At 51.4% G+C, this 13,512-nt stretch overlaps 1 protein-coding gene and 1 long non-coding RNA gene across 3 annotated transcripts in view; one reads left to right on the top strand and one right to left on the bottom strand.

Annotated features, from left to right (window-relative positions):
• Positions 1-3,346, bottom strand: part of ALOX12 (arachidonate 12-lipoxygenase, 12S type) — an 11,656-nt gene extending 8,310 nt beyond the window's left edge. For both annotated transcript variants that reach the window (XM_040629900.1, XM_040629901.1), the window contains exons 1-6: positions 3,133-3,346; positions 2,427-2,628; positions 1,238-1,319; positions 1,013-1,135; positions 794-897; positions 375-535 (exon numbers count right to left, since the gene is read on the bottom strand). In XM_040629900.1, the coding sequence (XP_040485834.1) occupies positions 375-535; positions 794-897; positions 1,013-1,135; positions 1,238-1,319; positions 2,427-2,628; positions 3,133-3,267 (807 nt within the window). In that variant the 5' untranslated portion in view covers positions 3,268-3,346. The remainder of the gene's footprint in view (positions 1-374; positions 536-793; positions 898-1,012; positions 1,136-1,237; positions 1,320-2,426; positions 2,629-3,132) is intronic.
• The window catches only part of LOC121102611, a 19,877-nt gene extending 9,902 nt beyond the window's left edge, over positions 1-9,975 (top strand). Inside the window, exons 4-5 of the long non-coding RNA XR_005834728.1 lie at positions 9,304-9,426; positions 9,851-9,975. This is a non-coding gene — a long non-coding RNA (uncharacterized LOC121102611). The remainder of the gene's footprint in view (positions 1-9,303; positions 9,427-9,850) is intronic.
• Positions 9,976-13,512: the final 3,537 nt, after the last annotated feature.

The raw sequence follows: 13,512 nt of genomic DNA, 5'->3' as shown, positions 1-13,512 counted from the left end.
CCCCCCCCCCCCCCCCCGCACGCTCACAGCCGGCTTCTCTCTTCCGAACCTCCCCGCTCTCCACCCCGACGACGGCACCTCCTTCACCTTTCCCCCTGCCCATGATGCTGGTGTTGGGAGTACGGACAGCAGCCAGCGAATGTCGTTGTCCCTGCTAACATCGCTGGCCCCACCTGTGCCCTGGGAATTCATCCAGTTGCCCTCCATCCTGGGAGCTCCTCATAGTTTCCCCTATGCGCGTTGTCATCCTAAGTTTTTCCAGCACGGGACTCTGCGCCCAGGCAGGGTGGGTGGCCACAGCCTCCCTTCCCCTGACTCATCTTTGGTCCCTCCCCACACAGCCAAGGGGAACGACGCAGGGTGGGAGGAAGTACCTGGAGCTCTCTCTCCAGCTGGGCCCCCAGTGCCTCCATCCCCGGGGGCAGCGCAAGCCGGGAGGGCAGGGAGGTTGAGCGTCTCAACAGCATGGGGTTGGCGCCATTGAGGAACTGGTAGCCAAAAAGCTCATCGTCCTGCCAGCACTGGTGGACCTTCTCTGTGGGGTCAGGTGGAGTGTAGGAGGGGGTATTTATCACAGCCCAGAGGTCCCTGTCCTCCAGGCCCTACCCCTGTGGTTCCGGCACATGACCACCCTGTTGCCAGCCCCTGGCCTTTCATTCTGGGGGCCTCTATGAGATGATCAGACCTCTTAAGGCCTCAGCTGGGCAGGAGTTGTGGGGGACTGCGGGGTGTGAAGGTCAGGTCATCAAAAGGGGCGCTCAGGGATGTATAGGGACCTTGGGGAACCACTGACCAGCCAGGGCACTCTTCTGGCCCCAGAAGATCTGATCAAAATCCTCCAGGCGGTTCCAGGAGCTCAGGAGGGTGTAGACACGTTTGAGGACCATCTCCAGTGCCCTACGACAAGCGCACAGACATGAACCCAGTCGCTGACCCCTTAGCCCCTCACTTGTCACCACCGTTCTTGGCTCTCTCGGCCCTCTTCCCCTGTAAGCCCCAGGCTTTTCCTCACCCCGCCTTCAGTGCCCACTCGAAGTCCAGCCTCTTGTCCTCATGGAATCTCATGTTTGGAGGTAGATCGTCCTGACACCCGGCAGCTATGGTCAGGGGTAACCCCTCCTTCCAGGTGTCCCAGCTAGGAGAGGGGGACCAGGCTTCAGGGAGGGTGTGTCGGTCAGCGTGGGGGGTGGCGCCCGGGAAGGGGGGACTGTTAGGGGGCTCGTGGGCCTGTGCTCACCAGTACAGCTTTTGTCTTTCCTTCAGTTCTTTCTCTCGATGCTTCTGGAACACGTCCAGGGCATTGTCTCCTGCCAGGCGTGCTGGGGGGACATTAAGAAGATTGACGCACAGTTTTGTGTGGTCCTGTGCTCTTCTCTGCATGTCCTCTTCTTCCTTCTGCTCAGAGCCCAAGTGCTCAGTCCTGCTCTGTTCTCTGTCTCTCGCTGTGCCTCACTCTGTCCGTGGCCCAGACACACGCATCCCACCTTTGCCAACTTAGCATTCCTGGTTTCACTCATCTCAGCACTCATCCCTTGCCCTGAGACAAAAACCTCCTGTTTGTCATCCTTTCTTGTTCCCTAATTTGCCTTTCCCTACTTGATCCTATTTCATCAATAGCTATGGTTGGATTAATCACCCTCATTAAGCTGATAAAATCTTCATCATCCATGTGACCACACCTATATCTACCGTATATTGCTTTGCTTACTTCACGTCTTGAACCTCACCTGTCACACCTTCCACTGTCCTCAAAAGCTGCTGCGGAACAGCTGTGTGTGCCGTCTACCTGAGCTCACCTGCTTAGACTTCCCATCACAGTCCGTCCTTGTTGATGTCTTCCTGCTCTTCTCTGTCCTCCCTGTGTCAAAGTCATATCTTCCACGTTTCCATCCTCACTGTCCTTGCCCTCCTTTGTCTCTGGATTTATCTCTTGTATCCCACGGTAACAAATTCTGTATTGTCTGTCCTCTTTCATCCCAATCCTGCTCTCGGGGTGCTCACTGTCCCTCACAGGCATCTTTCATGCTTCCTCAACCAGACCCGCTCTCGGGCTCCTGGCTCATACCATTTATCCTCTTCCCTTAGTGGCCATCGGCTCAGGGGACCCCATCTCCTGCTGCATGTGCTGCCCTTACAGTCCCCGCCCTCACTTGTGCCCCCGCACGCAGATCTCCTTTCCACTCTCTTTGCTCTCCCGTTTTCCATCATCGCGGCGACCCCAGGCCCCTCCCCTCTTGGAAGAGGGCGTCTCCAGATCCCGACCTTCCCTTCCAGGCTCCCTGGCAGCCCTTTATCCTGGGTGTAACTTGGCGACTGTGGAACGTTGCCCTGATCCCTGTCTTGTCCCCACCTCGTCTGCCCAGCACCCACTTTTCCCAACCGGCGGTTTCCCGGTGGCTGCCCCCGCGTCCCCGCCCCGCCCTCACCGGTGCCCTCGGGCAGGCTCAGCACGCCCTGGCCCTGCACCCAGCGGTAGCAGGGGAAGGCGGCCTCCTCGCAGGCTCCTGGGCCGCGCACGGTGATGAGGTCGCAGAACCATGCGTCGTCCACCAGGGAGTGGTGTTTGCGCAACTTCACGAACTGCAGGGGCCCCAAGTCCTTGGGGACGTCGCGCTCAAACTCCTCCTCCTGTGGGGACCACAGCCCGCGACGCTTAGCAGCGGGGACCCCGAAGAGGCCGTTTTAGTGAGAGTCGGGGGCGACTTTGCGGAGCCTCCGCTGCCCAAGGCCTCCAGAGACACCTGTTCCCTGCTCTGGACACCTGCACCGCCGGGCCTGGGGAGGAGGAGGGAGCGCGGGGCACGACGTCCTCGACCTCGGCCCGTCCCTGAGCTGTCCCCGCGTCTGCGCCCTCTGAGCAGCCTCTGGCCACACCGCTGATCCCGCATTGACACTGGCCCTGGCGTCACCTGGGGAAGCGGTGGAGGCTGCGAGGACCAGGTCGGCAGGAGGAGGGGCTGGAGCCCAGGCTCCAGATCCGGGCCCTGGCTCCGGATTCTCTCCCCGCCCCGTCAAGTCCCCGCCGGCGCGATGGCGCTGTCCATCGTCCCCCCGCCGCCCGCGACCCTGTCGCCCTCCCGCCGCGGGTCCAGGCCGGACCAAGGTCGGGGGTCCCCGCTCCGGGCCGCTGACCTGGCCCCGCGCCGGCCGCAGGTGCAGCTGCAGCTCCGCCTCCCCGCGCGCCCCGACCAGCCACAGCTGCACGCGGTTGTGCGACCCGGAGAAGAGCCAGGCCCCGGTGGCCACGCGGATGCGGTAGCGGCCCATGGAGCCTCCGGCAGCTCGGGCGCGGGAGCCGGGTCCTGCGCGCCTGTGGGGATCGCCCGGGGCCGCCGGCGGCTGTCTAGGCGCCTTCGGGTAGTTGCGGGCCTTTAAAGTTGGTCTGTGTCCCCGCCCTCCTCACGACTTTCGGGCGCTCCCCAGTCCCCGCCCCAGACTAGCCCGAACCTGCGGCGGTTCGGCAGGGCCTTGCCCCGGGTGGGGCGTAGCTGCCGGAAGATAGAGGGGTCTGGGCCTGGGCGGGGCCGACAGGATGCACCCACTCGGGCTTCTCTGGACACCCCTCCCCCCGCCTGGGGTTTGGTGGGGGTCGGGGCCGGGCGCCTCGGGGTTGGAGGGAGCAAGGATGAGTATCCAGGCCTTTGGGAAAGCAGGTGGAAGAGAGGCTGAGTGGGTCTTCCAAAGGAGGAGGGCCTGCCCTTCTCTGGGCTGGCACCTGGGGAAGGCTGGCCTGGGGGGGCAGTGCTGGGCTCCCGTAGACCGACCCGCAGTGCCCCAGTAAGGCCTTGGGTTCCTCATTTCTACTGCACTGGGGCCCAGTCTTGCAGGAAATGACCAGGGTTCCCTAGAACCTGGAAAAGTAGCAGCTCAAAGGCTTGCTCCCCTCTGTCCCGCAGCCCAGTTTCACACATCCTGGCTTTGGGACCCTAGGTACACCAGAAACAGAGAGGCCTAACAGGCAGGGCAGCGAAAGCTCCTTTTGTCCCATGTTCAGTGGGTGTGGAAAATGTTAGGGACTAAGGTGTTAGGGTGCCCTGTGGAATCAGGTAGGAACCCAGGATACAAGGGTGATTCCCATGGCCTTTGTCCTTGCCAGGTGAACATAGCCCCTTATCCTGCAGTAGGTTCCAGATTCATTTGTATTTGTCCTTGTCTCACTGACCCCATTGCGTTCTTACCCTACCAGAATTGTTTTCTCCTAAAAATTATATGTAAGCAGCTTCTTTTAGGCCTTAAGTTCCACTTCTTTCATCAGCCCTGTTGTCCTTATCGCCCCCCTCCTCCCAGCTATTTCCTGCGTGGCTCTAAGGGCAGGAAACTAGGGGCCAGTGCTGGTTAGGGACTTTGTAAGCACGAGGAAGATGATTCAGGACTCAGGCTTTGTCACCCCCCCACCCCCCACCCAAGGAATCTGAGGAAGCCTCCTGCAGGTCCCTGTCTAGATCGTGTTCCAGGTCACTATGAACGTTTGGTTCTCAGGGTATGCCTGGTGGCCTGGGCCAGGGTAGGGCAAAGTAAATCTGCTTTCTTGAGACCGACCCTCAAAATGATTTGGCGTGTTGGTTATTGGGGATAAGAGGGCTTCTAGACCCGTGTGACAGCCTCCCAACCTCACAGAATATCTGGTCCTTACTAGGGTGCCATTCCCTTTCTTGTTTCTAGGGCCACTCCTCCCTGCGTCTTCTGTGCTCAGGACTGGCTGTCTCTGCCATTGGCCAACTCCCAGTTCCTCCAGTTTTGGGGGTCACCCAATGAAATGGCTCACATTCCCATCCTGTGTAGTAGCTGGATCTGACCTTTCCCACACAGACCCCAAAAGGTCACTTTCGTCTACAAGAGAGTTTGTTTCAAATCTACTCCCCACATCAGTCCATCCTTCAACCTGCTTCCCTGCTGTTTTGTGACTCCTTTTTCTGCTCTGTCTAGTGCACTGCAGGGTCACATGGTAGAGGGGGAATGAATAATAGAGAATAGTCCCAGTTAGTGCATATGCTAAGTGAGTTAATATGTTTAAAAACACTTAGCTGATGCCACTATGTTTTATCTGCTATTGTTCTGTTGTTTACAGATAGAAAACAATTTCCACTTGAATGTCTGCATCCCTCCTAGAAATCCCTCTGCTTTCCCCCACCATGTACTGTTTCTCCGGGTCCCCCCAAAGACCCCGGACTCCCACTAGGGGTCTTACTCTTCTAGAACCTTCCTCTCACTTGTTTTCTTTTTCCTTTTCCTTTTTAAGCACTTGTATTATGTTGGGGGAATAGAATTAAAAACAAAAATTCCCAGCCCAGAGAAACCTCTGCACAAAAGGTAGCGGAGAAAGAAACAGTTTTCTTTTTGAAGCAGCGTTAAACCAGAATGTGATGTGCCTGCCAGGCAACCTGCTAAGAGACCGCAGAGACAGAAGGAAATCTTCCCCTTCCATGTAGCCAGGCAGGTGCAGCCCACGACACACACGCTCTCAAGATAAACAGTAAGAGGCTTGATGGCACCTTTTGTCACACACTGTTCATCCTAACTTTACCTGGTAATCAATGAGCATCTGTGTTATTACTAGGCTTAATCATAAGAAACACAGAGTTCTTGTATCTTTACAATGGGAGGCAGTTTTGCAACTTGCAGCAAGGAGCCCACCTAGGTTAGGCTTCTAGGCTCCCACAGAAGCGAGGAGAGAGGGGTGCTATCTCCTTTGATGTTGACATTTCAAAGAGGTGGATCCCAGGCCCTTGGGAAAGACATTCCTGGATCATAAAGCTGACAAGAGGCTTGTTTAGCTTCTAAAAAGATTTACACACATTTCAAAGAGACAGAGAAAGAACGTAAAATGACACGTTTTCTAACGTAAATGCCCTCAGACAAGGGCATAGGAGAGCAGTCTCTTATTTTCAATATGGAGAATTAAATCTCTTACTTATTTTTTTTTTCTCCTTACGATGGCCATTCTGTTCTGCGTGCTGCAGGAAGGACCAAGGGCTGGATGTTGCCTGGCCCTCTGCAGTGGGGAAGTCCTCATCTGCCCCATGAGCACCCCGAGGCTGACCTCGCCCCCTCTTCCAGGCTCCCAGACCCTGTCCTCCGTGCCAGCAGCAGCCGGCTCCCACATTCCCATGACCTCTCAGCACAGGGCAGCTGAACTTCTCGATCAAAGCTTCCCTCACTAGCTTATCCCTGGGGCCGGGGGGTCAGGGGGGCAGCCCTTACATTTTATAGCCAGAAAGACTTGTGAAAGTGTTTTTCTAAACCTAAGAATAATTTCATCCCCTTCCTTTCTCCTGGGCCAGCGTGGTTCAAACTGCAGTCAGTGGAGAGGGTGGCTCCTCTGTCCTGTCGCAGGAGTGTCTGGAGCCCATATCCGGCACGGGGTTCTAGACATTTCTTTTTGTTCCTTAAGGACGAGTCGGACACACAGACATGGCGTTATAAACTATGTAACATTAGACTGTGTAAACACAGGACCTGATTTCAGGGGAGAAATGATATCATCTGTTTTTGCAATTAGTCACTCGAGGACTCGCTTGTCCCTCCTTGCAAGAAGTTCAGCACTTCCGTCTGCGTGTTGTCCCTCCCCTCTGTCCTTGTTCAGTGGTGCAGCTGCAGACACTGTGTCCTGCACAGTCTAATGGGTGGGTTTCCAGTGCTGCGGGGATCCCCGCATAGACCACCAGTAGTGACAGACACTTGGGCTCTCCAAACTCTTAGTTCACACAGGCTTGGGCACAGTCCCCAGGAGTGACTCTGCTGCGAGGGGGCTGAGCCAGGGCCATGTCCGGCTTTAGCCTCTTAAACCATCAGGCCTTGGCATTGAGCCTGGTCATTTGAGCGGCCACTTTCCTCACAGAGGGTTACCTTTTGGGACCCCTCGTGTTCTTCCCTGCTGGTGGATTTCTAGTAGAACCTTCTCCGTCTTCCACAGAGGACTTGAGTCCTGTTGAACATGTAAAAAAGAATTAGAATCTCAGTCTCTCTTCTTCCAGGTAGTGTCTTGGGCCCTTGAGGCAGATTTCCCCCCTCCTCCTCCTCCATCCATTCTGCAGACCAAGAGAGTATTGGGGTGAGGTGGGAGATGGGGAGGGTGTGATGGGGAAGGAAGAGCTTTGTGGGACCTCAGAAGGGTGCCAGAGAGGGGGCCGCTCACGGCTCAGAGAAGAGTCAAAGATGGTTTGCTCTCAGGGAGTTGTGTCCATTCAGAGAGAAAAAAAGCTGGCCGATTCTTACCTTCAGCTGCCTCCCTTCCCCCCAGTTTTGCTACCCCAGTCCTAGCAGGTACACCCACGGTGAGCCCAAAGGGTCTGCTCAAGTTTCTGGGCATTCAGAGAATCATCTGCAAATTGAATACTCTTCTAGGAGTGGTTGGTTTTGGTTACTTAAAAAAAAAAAATCTTCGCTGTACTGTATACACTTGCAGCCTGCTTTGCTCACTTAAGAGCTGTTGCTCATGGAAACCTCTGGAGTTCAGTAGCGATTCATCCGACGTGTTCTTTCAAACAGCTCTGTGGTACTCCATGTTCATACGATGAAGGCTACGGAGGGCAAGTTTGTACTTACATTCTTTTTTTTTTCTGTTTAAAGATTTTATTTATTTGTCAGAGAGAGAGAGTACAAGCAGGGGGGGTGGCAGGCAGGGGGAGAAGCAGGCTCCGCGCTGACCAAGGAGCCTGATGCAGGACTCAATCCCAGGACCCTGGGATCATGGCCTGAGCTGAAGGCAGATGCCCACTGACCGAGCCCCCTACGCGCCCCTGTACTTACATTCTTATGCACTTGGTGGTTTTATTTCTGTGGATTAGAGTCCAAGAAAAAGATGCAAAGAATAAAAGACCACTAGAATAAAAAAACTCAGAAAAACAAGAGTAAAACAAACAAATAAAATGAAAACAATCCAACAACGCTGTCTTTGCCCGTAAGGCAGAGGAATACACCAGGGGACACGCTGACTAAACTGTTCGTGGACAGGAATAAGCCAGAAATGTTTAACTGGTAAAGAGGGGGTGTTCGTAATGTTCATGTTAACGAAAAGTTGAAAGCTTGTCCCTCGAAAGGCTGGTACACAGTTGGTAGGAACAGGCCCCGCTGTCCCTCAGTTAGGGCCACCAAGGATCGGGCAGACCGGTGTTACTCGATATCCCTGGCCCTGGACATCTTCAGCCGGGTAGGAACAGTTGTAGTGAGTTGGTGTCTTTAGTAGTGCCGTCTGCCGGACAAGTGCTGGTCCGGTCCGCGCGCGGTTGCTGGGTGAGAGCGTGTGGCAGGGGGCACGGCGCTCTTTGTGGTGATGGAGAGCGGGTCCGCAGAGGGCCGGAGGCAGAGTGCGGACCAGAGTGTGCTGCGCCCTCCCTGAAAGGAGGTCACGGAGGCAACAGAAAGGGCATAGCTGGAGACGGGTGAAGGGCAGAGGGGCAGGAGGACGGGGGTGTAGGTGATGAGGGAAGACGCTCAGGGGGCAGATAAAACCCAGGAAAGGTGTGGAGGACGTGGGTGTAGATCCGGCATGCTCGCATGGACCGGGCAGCGTCTTGGACACCGCGGGGTCTGTGGCCCTCCAAAGGACAGATATGTTAAGGGATTAACATTGCAAGCGGTAGCGGCAGAAAGCCATGAAGAAACCCATGTCTTCTCGGTTTTGTAAGGCGGTGATAATGGAGAAGAAGGTAGAGAAACAGGACGCAGGGGTGTGATTTCCCCGGTAGCACTCGCTGCTTGGTTGCAAGACCAGGAGAAAGGAAAGGTTGCGATCGTCCAGATCGTTCGATGCTCTGTCCAGGGCTGACACGAGCCCCTCCCTCGCTCTTAGCTCCCCGGCATCAGTGGTAGAGCAGGCGTGCACAGCAGGCCCCATTCTTACATGTTATCAACTTGCCCTGTAAGCAAACGTGGTGTCACGGTAGACCTCGCAGACCCACCTTCATGAGACTGGCATCTCTTACGCCACTTGGATTTACTTGTCCAAAGCTGGCTCTTCTCAGCATTTCTGTAAAGAGGTTGAGAAGTTAATCCTGGGCCCTCTCTCCACCCCCAGCTGCTGCTCTCTGTTTCTTAGAGACCCAACATCCGATTCCTGGCTGACCTTTGCAGGACTCCACTGGAGGGTCACACCCATGGCGTCTTGCACCTCCCGCCCCATCTTAGAGAAACAAAGAGTAGAGGACAAATGAGTGTGGGGTCTACCTTGGGGAAACAGAAATTCCACTCCTTCTCTGGGATTCTGGCCAGCACACCCTAACCATCCCGAACTGTCTTTCTCTTGGTTCTAATGTTTATCTTGTAATCCTACATGATTCAAATTTCTTACTCGCTGATTTCCAGATAATTTTCACGTCTGGCCTGATGGTGTCTGTCCCTGTGCTGTCAGATGTTCCAGGTAACAGTTCAGGAGAGTAACAGCTGAAAGTTCAGGAGAGTAACAGCCGGGCCAGGGACGAGGGTGAGGTGAGTGAGGCGCTCACCTTGGGCACATTTAAGGGCACCCCAAAACTCAGTAATCAGATATAAAATATTTCGATGCAGTATTTTAAAAAATCAAAATGAATGAAAAGAAAACTATGTGATGAACAAGAGATCAAAATTTAAAATAAAGCCAGGATCACTCGTAGGACTTAATATGAGCCATCTATATTCTTAACATTTTTTGCAGTCACTCCTTCCACTAGAAACTTCTCTCTGGCTGACCCGATCCCTGGCACCCCCATATCCAACCCGCAGGTGCCTTGTAGAAATTTCTTACTTGATCTTGTTTCTGTTCATTCGCAGGCCCTCTTACCTCCTCTCCCCACTTCCACCCTCTCCTCAGCAATGGCGTACTTGAGGGAAGTCTGTCTTTTTCTTATTGTGTAAAACTATTTATTTCTTACAGTCTCACCTCCTCTTCAGACGCTGCTCTGCCTCCTGGCTTTCTGAAACCAAAATGGATCTTCAAGGTGTTTTGTAAATAACAGGCCATCTGCTACTTTAGACACGTAAATAAATGACTTCCCAAGATCGAATTCTCAGGCATCACTGTCTTTTCCATGAGTGTCTGTAAATTGAAGAGAGTGAAGATTGACTCTCTTACGATTCAAACACTGCCATCCCCATCCCCAGACAACTATGGGCTACGATCAGAGTGTGTGTGTTTGAGGAAAGTAAGAAAATGAATGTATCAAATTAGTCCTACAAGACTCTGAGAAGTAGATATTATTACTCCTGTGTCATAAATGAAGGAACTAAGGCTCAAACTGGGGAAGGGATGTCCTCAAAGTCACACGTGTAACAAGCAGGTGGAACAGCCTTGAACAGTCATGGGCTTGAATGATAGTCTCATCACGCATTCTCCTTTGACACTTCGTTGTCACCTTCTGCCCTGATCCCTGTAATGAATCCCTTCCCACAGCTTACTTACGACCTCTTTAGAGTTGTAAAGGTCTCCATTAGGGCTGCCTCTAGGGCATGCAGGGCCTCAAGCCAATACTTTTTTGCAGGTCTCCTATCCGTGTAGATGATCTGATTGAAAAATGTATTCCAGAATTCATGGGCCCATGTTAGATATGGTGCTTTATCAGTGGATATACGGGATAATGGTTAGTGAGGCAGTACTTATAAATTTATTTATCGTGCAACCAGTGCACAAGGAATCTGACGTGAGCGTTTGCTCCAGTGGCTTTCTGAGAAGTGCTTACGAGGTACATTTTTTTGAGATCCTGCATATTTGAAAATGTCTTTATTTAACTCACATTTGCTTGGTAATTTGCCTAGGACTAGAATCCAGGATGAGAAATGAACTTCCCTCAGAATTTTGAAAGTATTTTTGCTAGTGTAAGTACAGGCGAATTTCCACAACAAAGAAATCTCAAAATACAGTGACTTAACATCCAATTATTAGTCCTTATATTGGGCTTCACACTGGGTATGGAGCCTACTTAAAAAAAAGAAAAGAAATCGCCCACATATTGCCTCTTCTAATTTCCAGCTCTTTTTCACTACTCTGTTGGAGATTTCCTCAACTTCATCTCCACTTTTTCTCACCAATTAAAAATGTTTCTGCCATTGAATCTTTTCTGTCTTGCTCTTTGTTACTTTTAAAAAACACTTTGCTCCACCAAAAACAATGATACCTAGGAATAACCCTAGCCAAAGAGGCGAAAGACCTGTACTCTGAAAACTATAAAACACTGACGAAAGAAATTAAAGATGACACAGAAAAGTGAAAAGACATTCCATGCTTATGGATTGGAAGAACAAACAGTGTTAAAATGTCTATACTACCCAAAGCAATCTACGGATTTAGTGCAACCCCTATCAAAATACCACCAGCATTTTTCACAGAGCTAGGAAAAACAATCCTAAAGCTTGCGTGGAACCACAAAAGATCCGGAATAGCCAAAGCAACCTTGAAAAAGAAAAGCAAAGCTGGAGGCATCAAAACAGTATGGTACTGGCACAAAAATAGACACACAGATCAATGGAGCAGAAAAAAAAGCCCAGAAATGGACCCATAACTATATGGTCAACTGAACTTGGACAAAGCAGGAAAAGAATACCTGATGGGAAAAAGACAGTCTCTTCAACAAATGATGTTAGGAAAACATGACAGCAACATGCAATAGAATGAAACTGGACTACTTTCTTACACCACACATAAAAATATACTCAAAATGGATTAAAGGCCTAAATGTGAGACCTGAAACTGTAAAAATCCTAGAAGAGAACACAGGCAGTAATTTTTTTAAAAAAGATTTTACTCATTTATTTGACAGAGGTAGAGACAGCCAGCGAGAGAGGGAACACAAGCGGGGGGAGTGGGAGAGGGAGAAGCAGGCTCATAGCGGAGGAGCCTGATGTGGGGCTTGATCCCATAACGCCGGGATCACGCCCTGAGCCAAAGGCAGACGCCTAACGACTGTGCCACCCAGGCGCCCCAGGCAGTAATTTTTTGATATCAGCTGTAGCAACTTCTTTCTAGATATGTCTCTTGAGGCAAAGGAAGCAAAAGCAAAAATAAACTATTGGGATTTTATCAAAATAAAAAGCTTCTGCACAGTGAAGGAAACAATACAACTAAGACGCAACCTATGGAACGGGAGAAGATATTTACGTGTGACATATCTGATAAAGGCTAGCCTATCTGATAAAGGACTAGTATCCAAAATATATAAAGAATTTACAAAACTCAACACCAAGCCATCCTTGGCTTTCTCTTCATATTTAAGCCTGAGACACTAAGAAAGTGATTGTGCCCATTGTGGGGCTTTCAAAGGAGTGAACAGAGACCTGGCCGTTGGTGTGGGACCTCAGTATCATTATCTTTAGGCATTTCCTAGTGGGATGCTTGCTTTCTCCAGAAAGCAGCATTCCAGTTTCCTCTTTGGGGTGTGTAAGCCTGGCCATCGGTATTCTTGGCAGCATTTGGAGAAAGAGAATGGGGGCCTCACCATTTGGCATGTTGGCTTTCACTTAGACTTTCTGTTTTCAGTAGGGCACACCCAACTGAGGTCCTGAGTCCAGAGTCCTGTTGCCCTATAAGAGGATAAACTTTTAGTCTTCTCTTGGGGAGAAGGGGAGAGAATTGCCTGAGTGGGCTGATAAAGGACTATGGGGGCCGTTTGCTTGCTTCTCATTCAGCTTTCCAAGCTGTTCTACCGTGCGCGGTCTCACCTACACCCGTAACTTGCAAGGTTCATTGGTATTTCAGTTCCTGAGCCTTTCTGGGGGATCTGTACTGATTGGCCCACCCACACCCTGTAGGCATTTGACTTTTAACTTTCTCCAGTCTGCTAAACTAATTACTACTTGTCCAAGTGCTTTCAGCTTCCAAACTATAGATGTCATCTCTTATCTACCCTTGCATCATCTCTGTGGGGAGAGGTAATCGAGAGAATGTGATCACAGTTTACCCGAGAGCTGGACTCAGGCAATCGGAGACTCCTCGTCCCTTCCCCTCTGCCTGGAATGGATGTTCTTCCCACCACTCCCATGGTGGCAGCCATTTTCAAGGACACAGAGGACAATGTGTTGTTGAGACCATCTGGATGGTATATGGGACTGAACCCACTATGGCTTCTTTACAGACTTTTAAGATTTGGTAGGCAAGTGTGGATATCTGCTCATCTTGCAGCCACCCAAGACAAGCCTTGTAAGTAAGCTCCCTTGCTTATTAAAATCGCCACCTACCAATCCAGGGTGATCTGCCTCTTTCTTAGGTCTCTACCTGCCCGCTCTGCATACAGGGCCAGTTTGCAAACCAACAATCTCCAATTCCTTTTGCATTTGTACTTTAAAAAATGTCCCTTAACTGGCATTTTAGTGGAGAAAGGAATGAGAGGAAAGAAGGGGGAAGAGCTCCAGTCCTTCATGATTACTTACAAGAACATTTTTTTTTCTTTAAATAGTGCCACTCTTCCATTTTTTTTCCCTCATCTCTCCTTCTTGAACTTTTGGATGGATATTAGAACTTCTGGATTTATTCTCCATGTTCCTTAATATTTCTTCACTTCTGTGTTTTGTACTTTGAGAGAATTCCTTGGCTGAGTCTTCCAACTC

This window comes from Ursus maritimus, unplaced genomic scaffold, assembly GCF_017311325.1.
Source record: "Ursus maritimus isolate PB19 unplaced genomic scaffold, ASM1731132v1 scaffold_14, whole genome shotgun sequence".
NCBI classification, from domain to species: Eukaryota; Metazoa; Chordata; class Mammalia; order Carnivora; family Ursidae; genus Ursus; species Ursus maritimus.
Note: the sequence above shows the minus strand (reverse complement) of the source record. Positions and strands in the feature narration are given on the sequence as shown.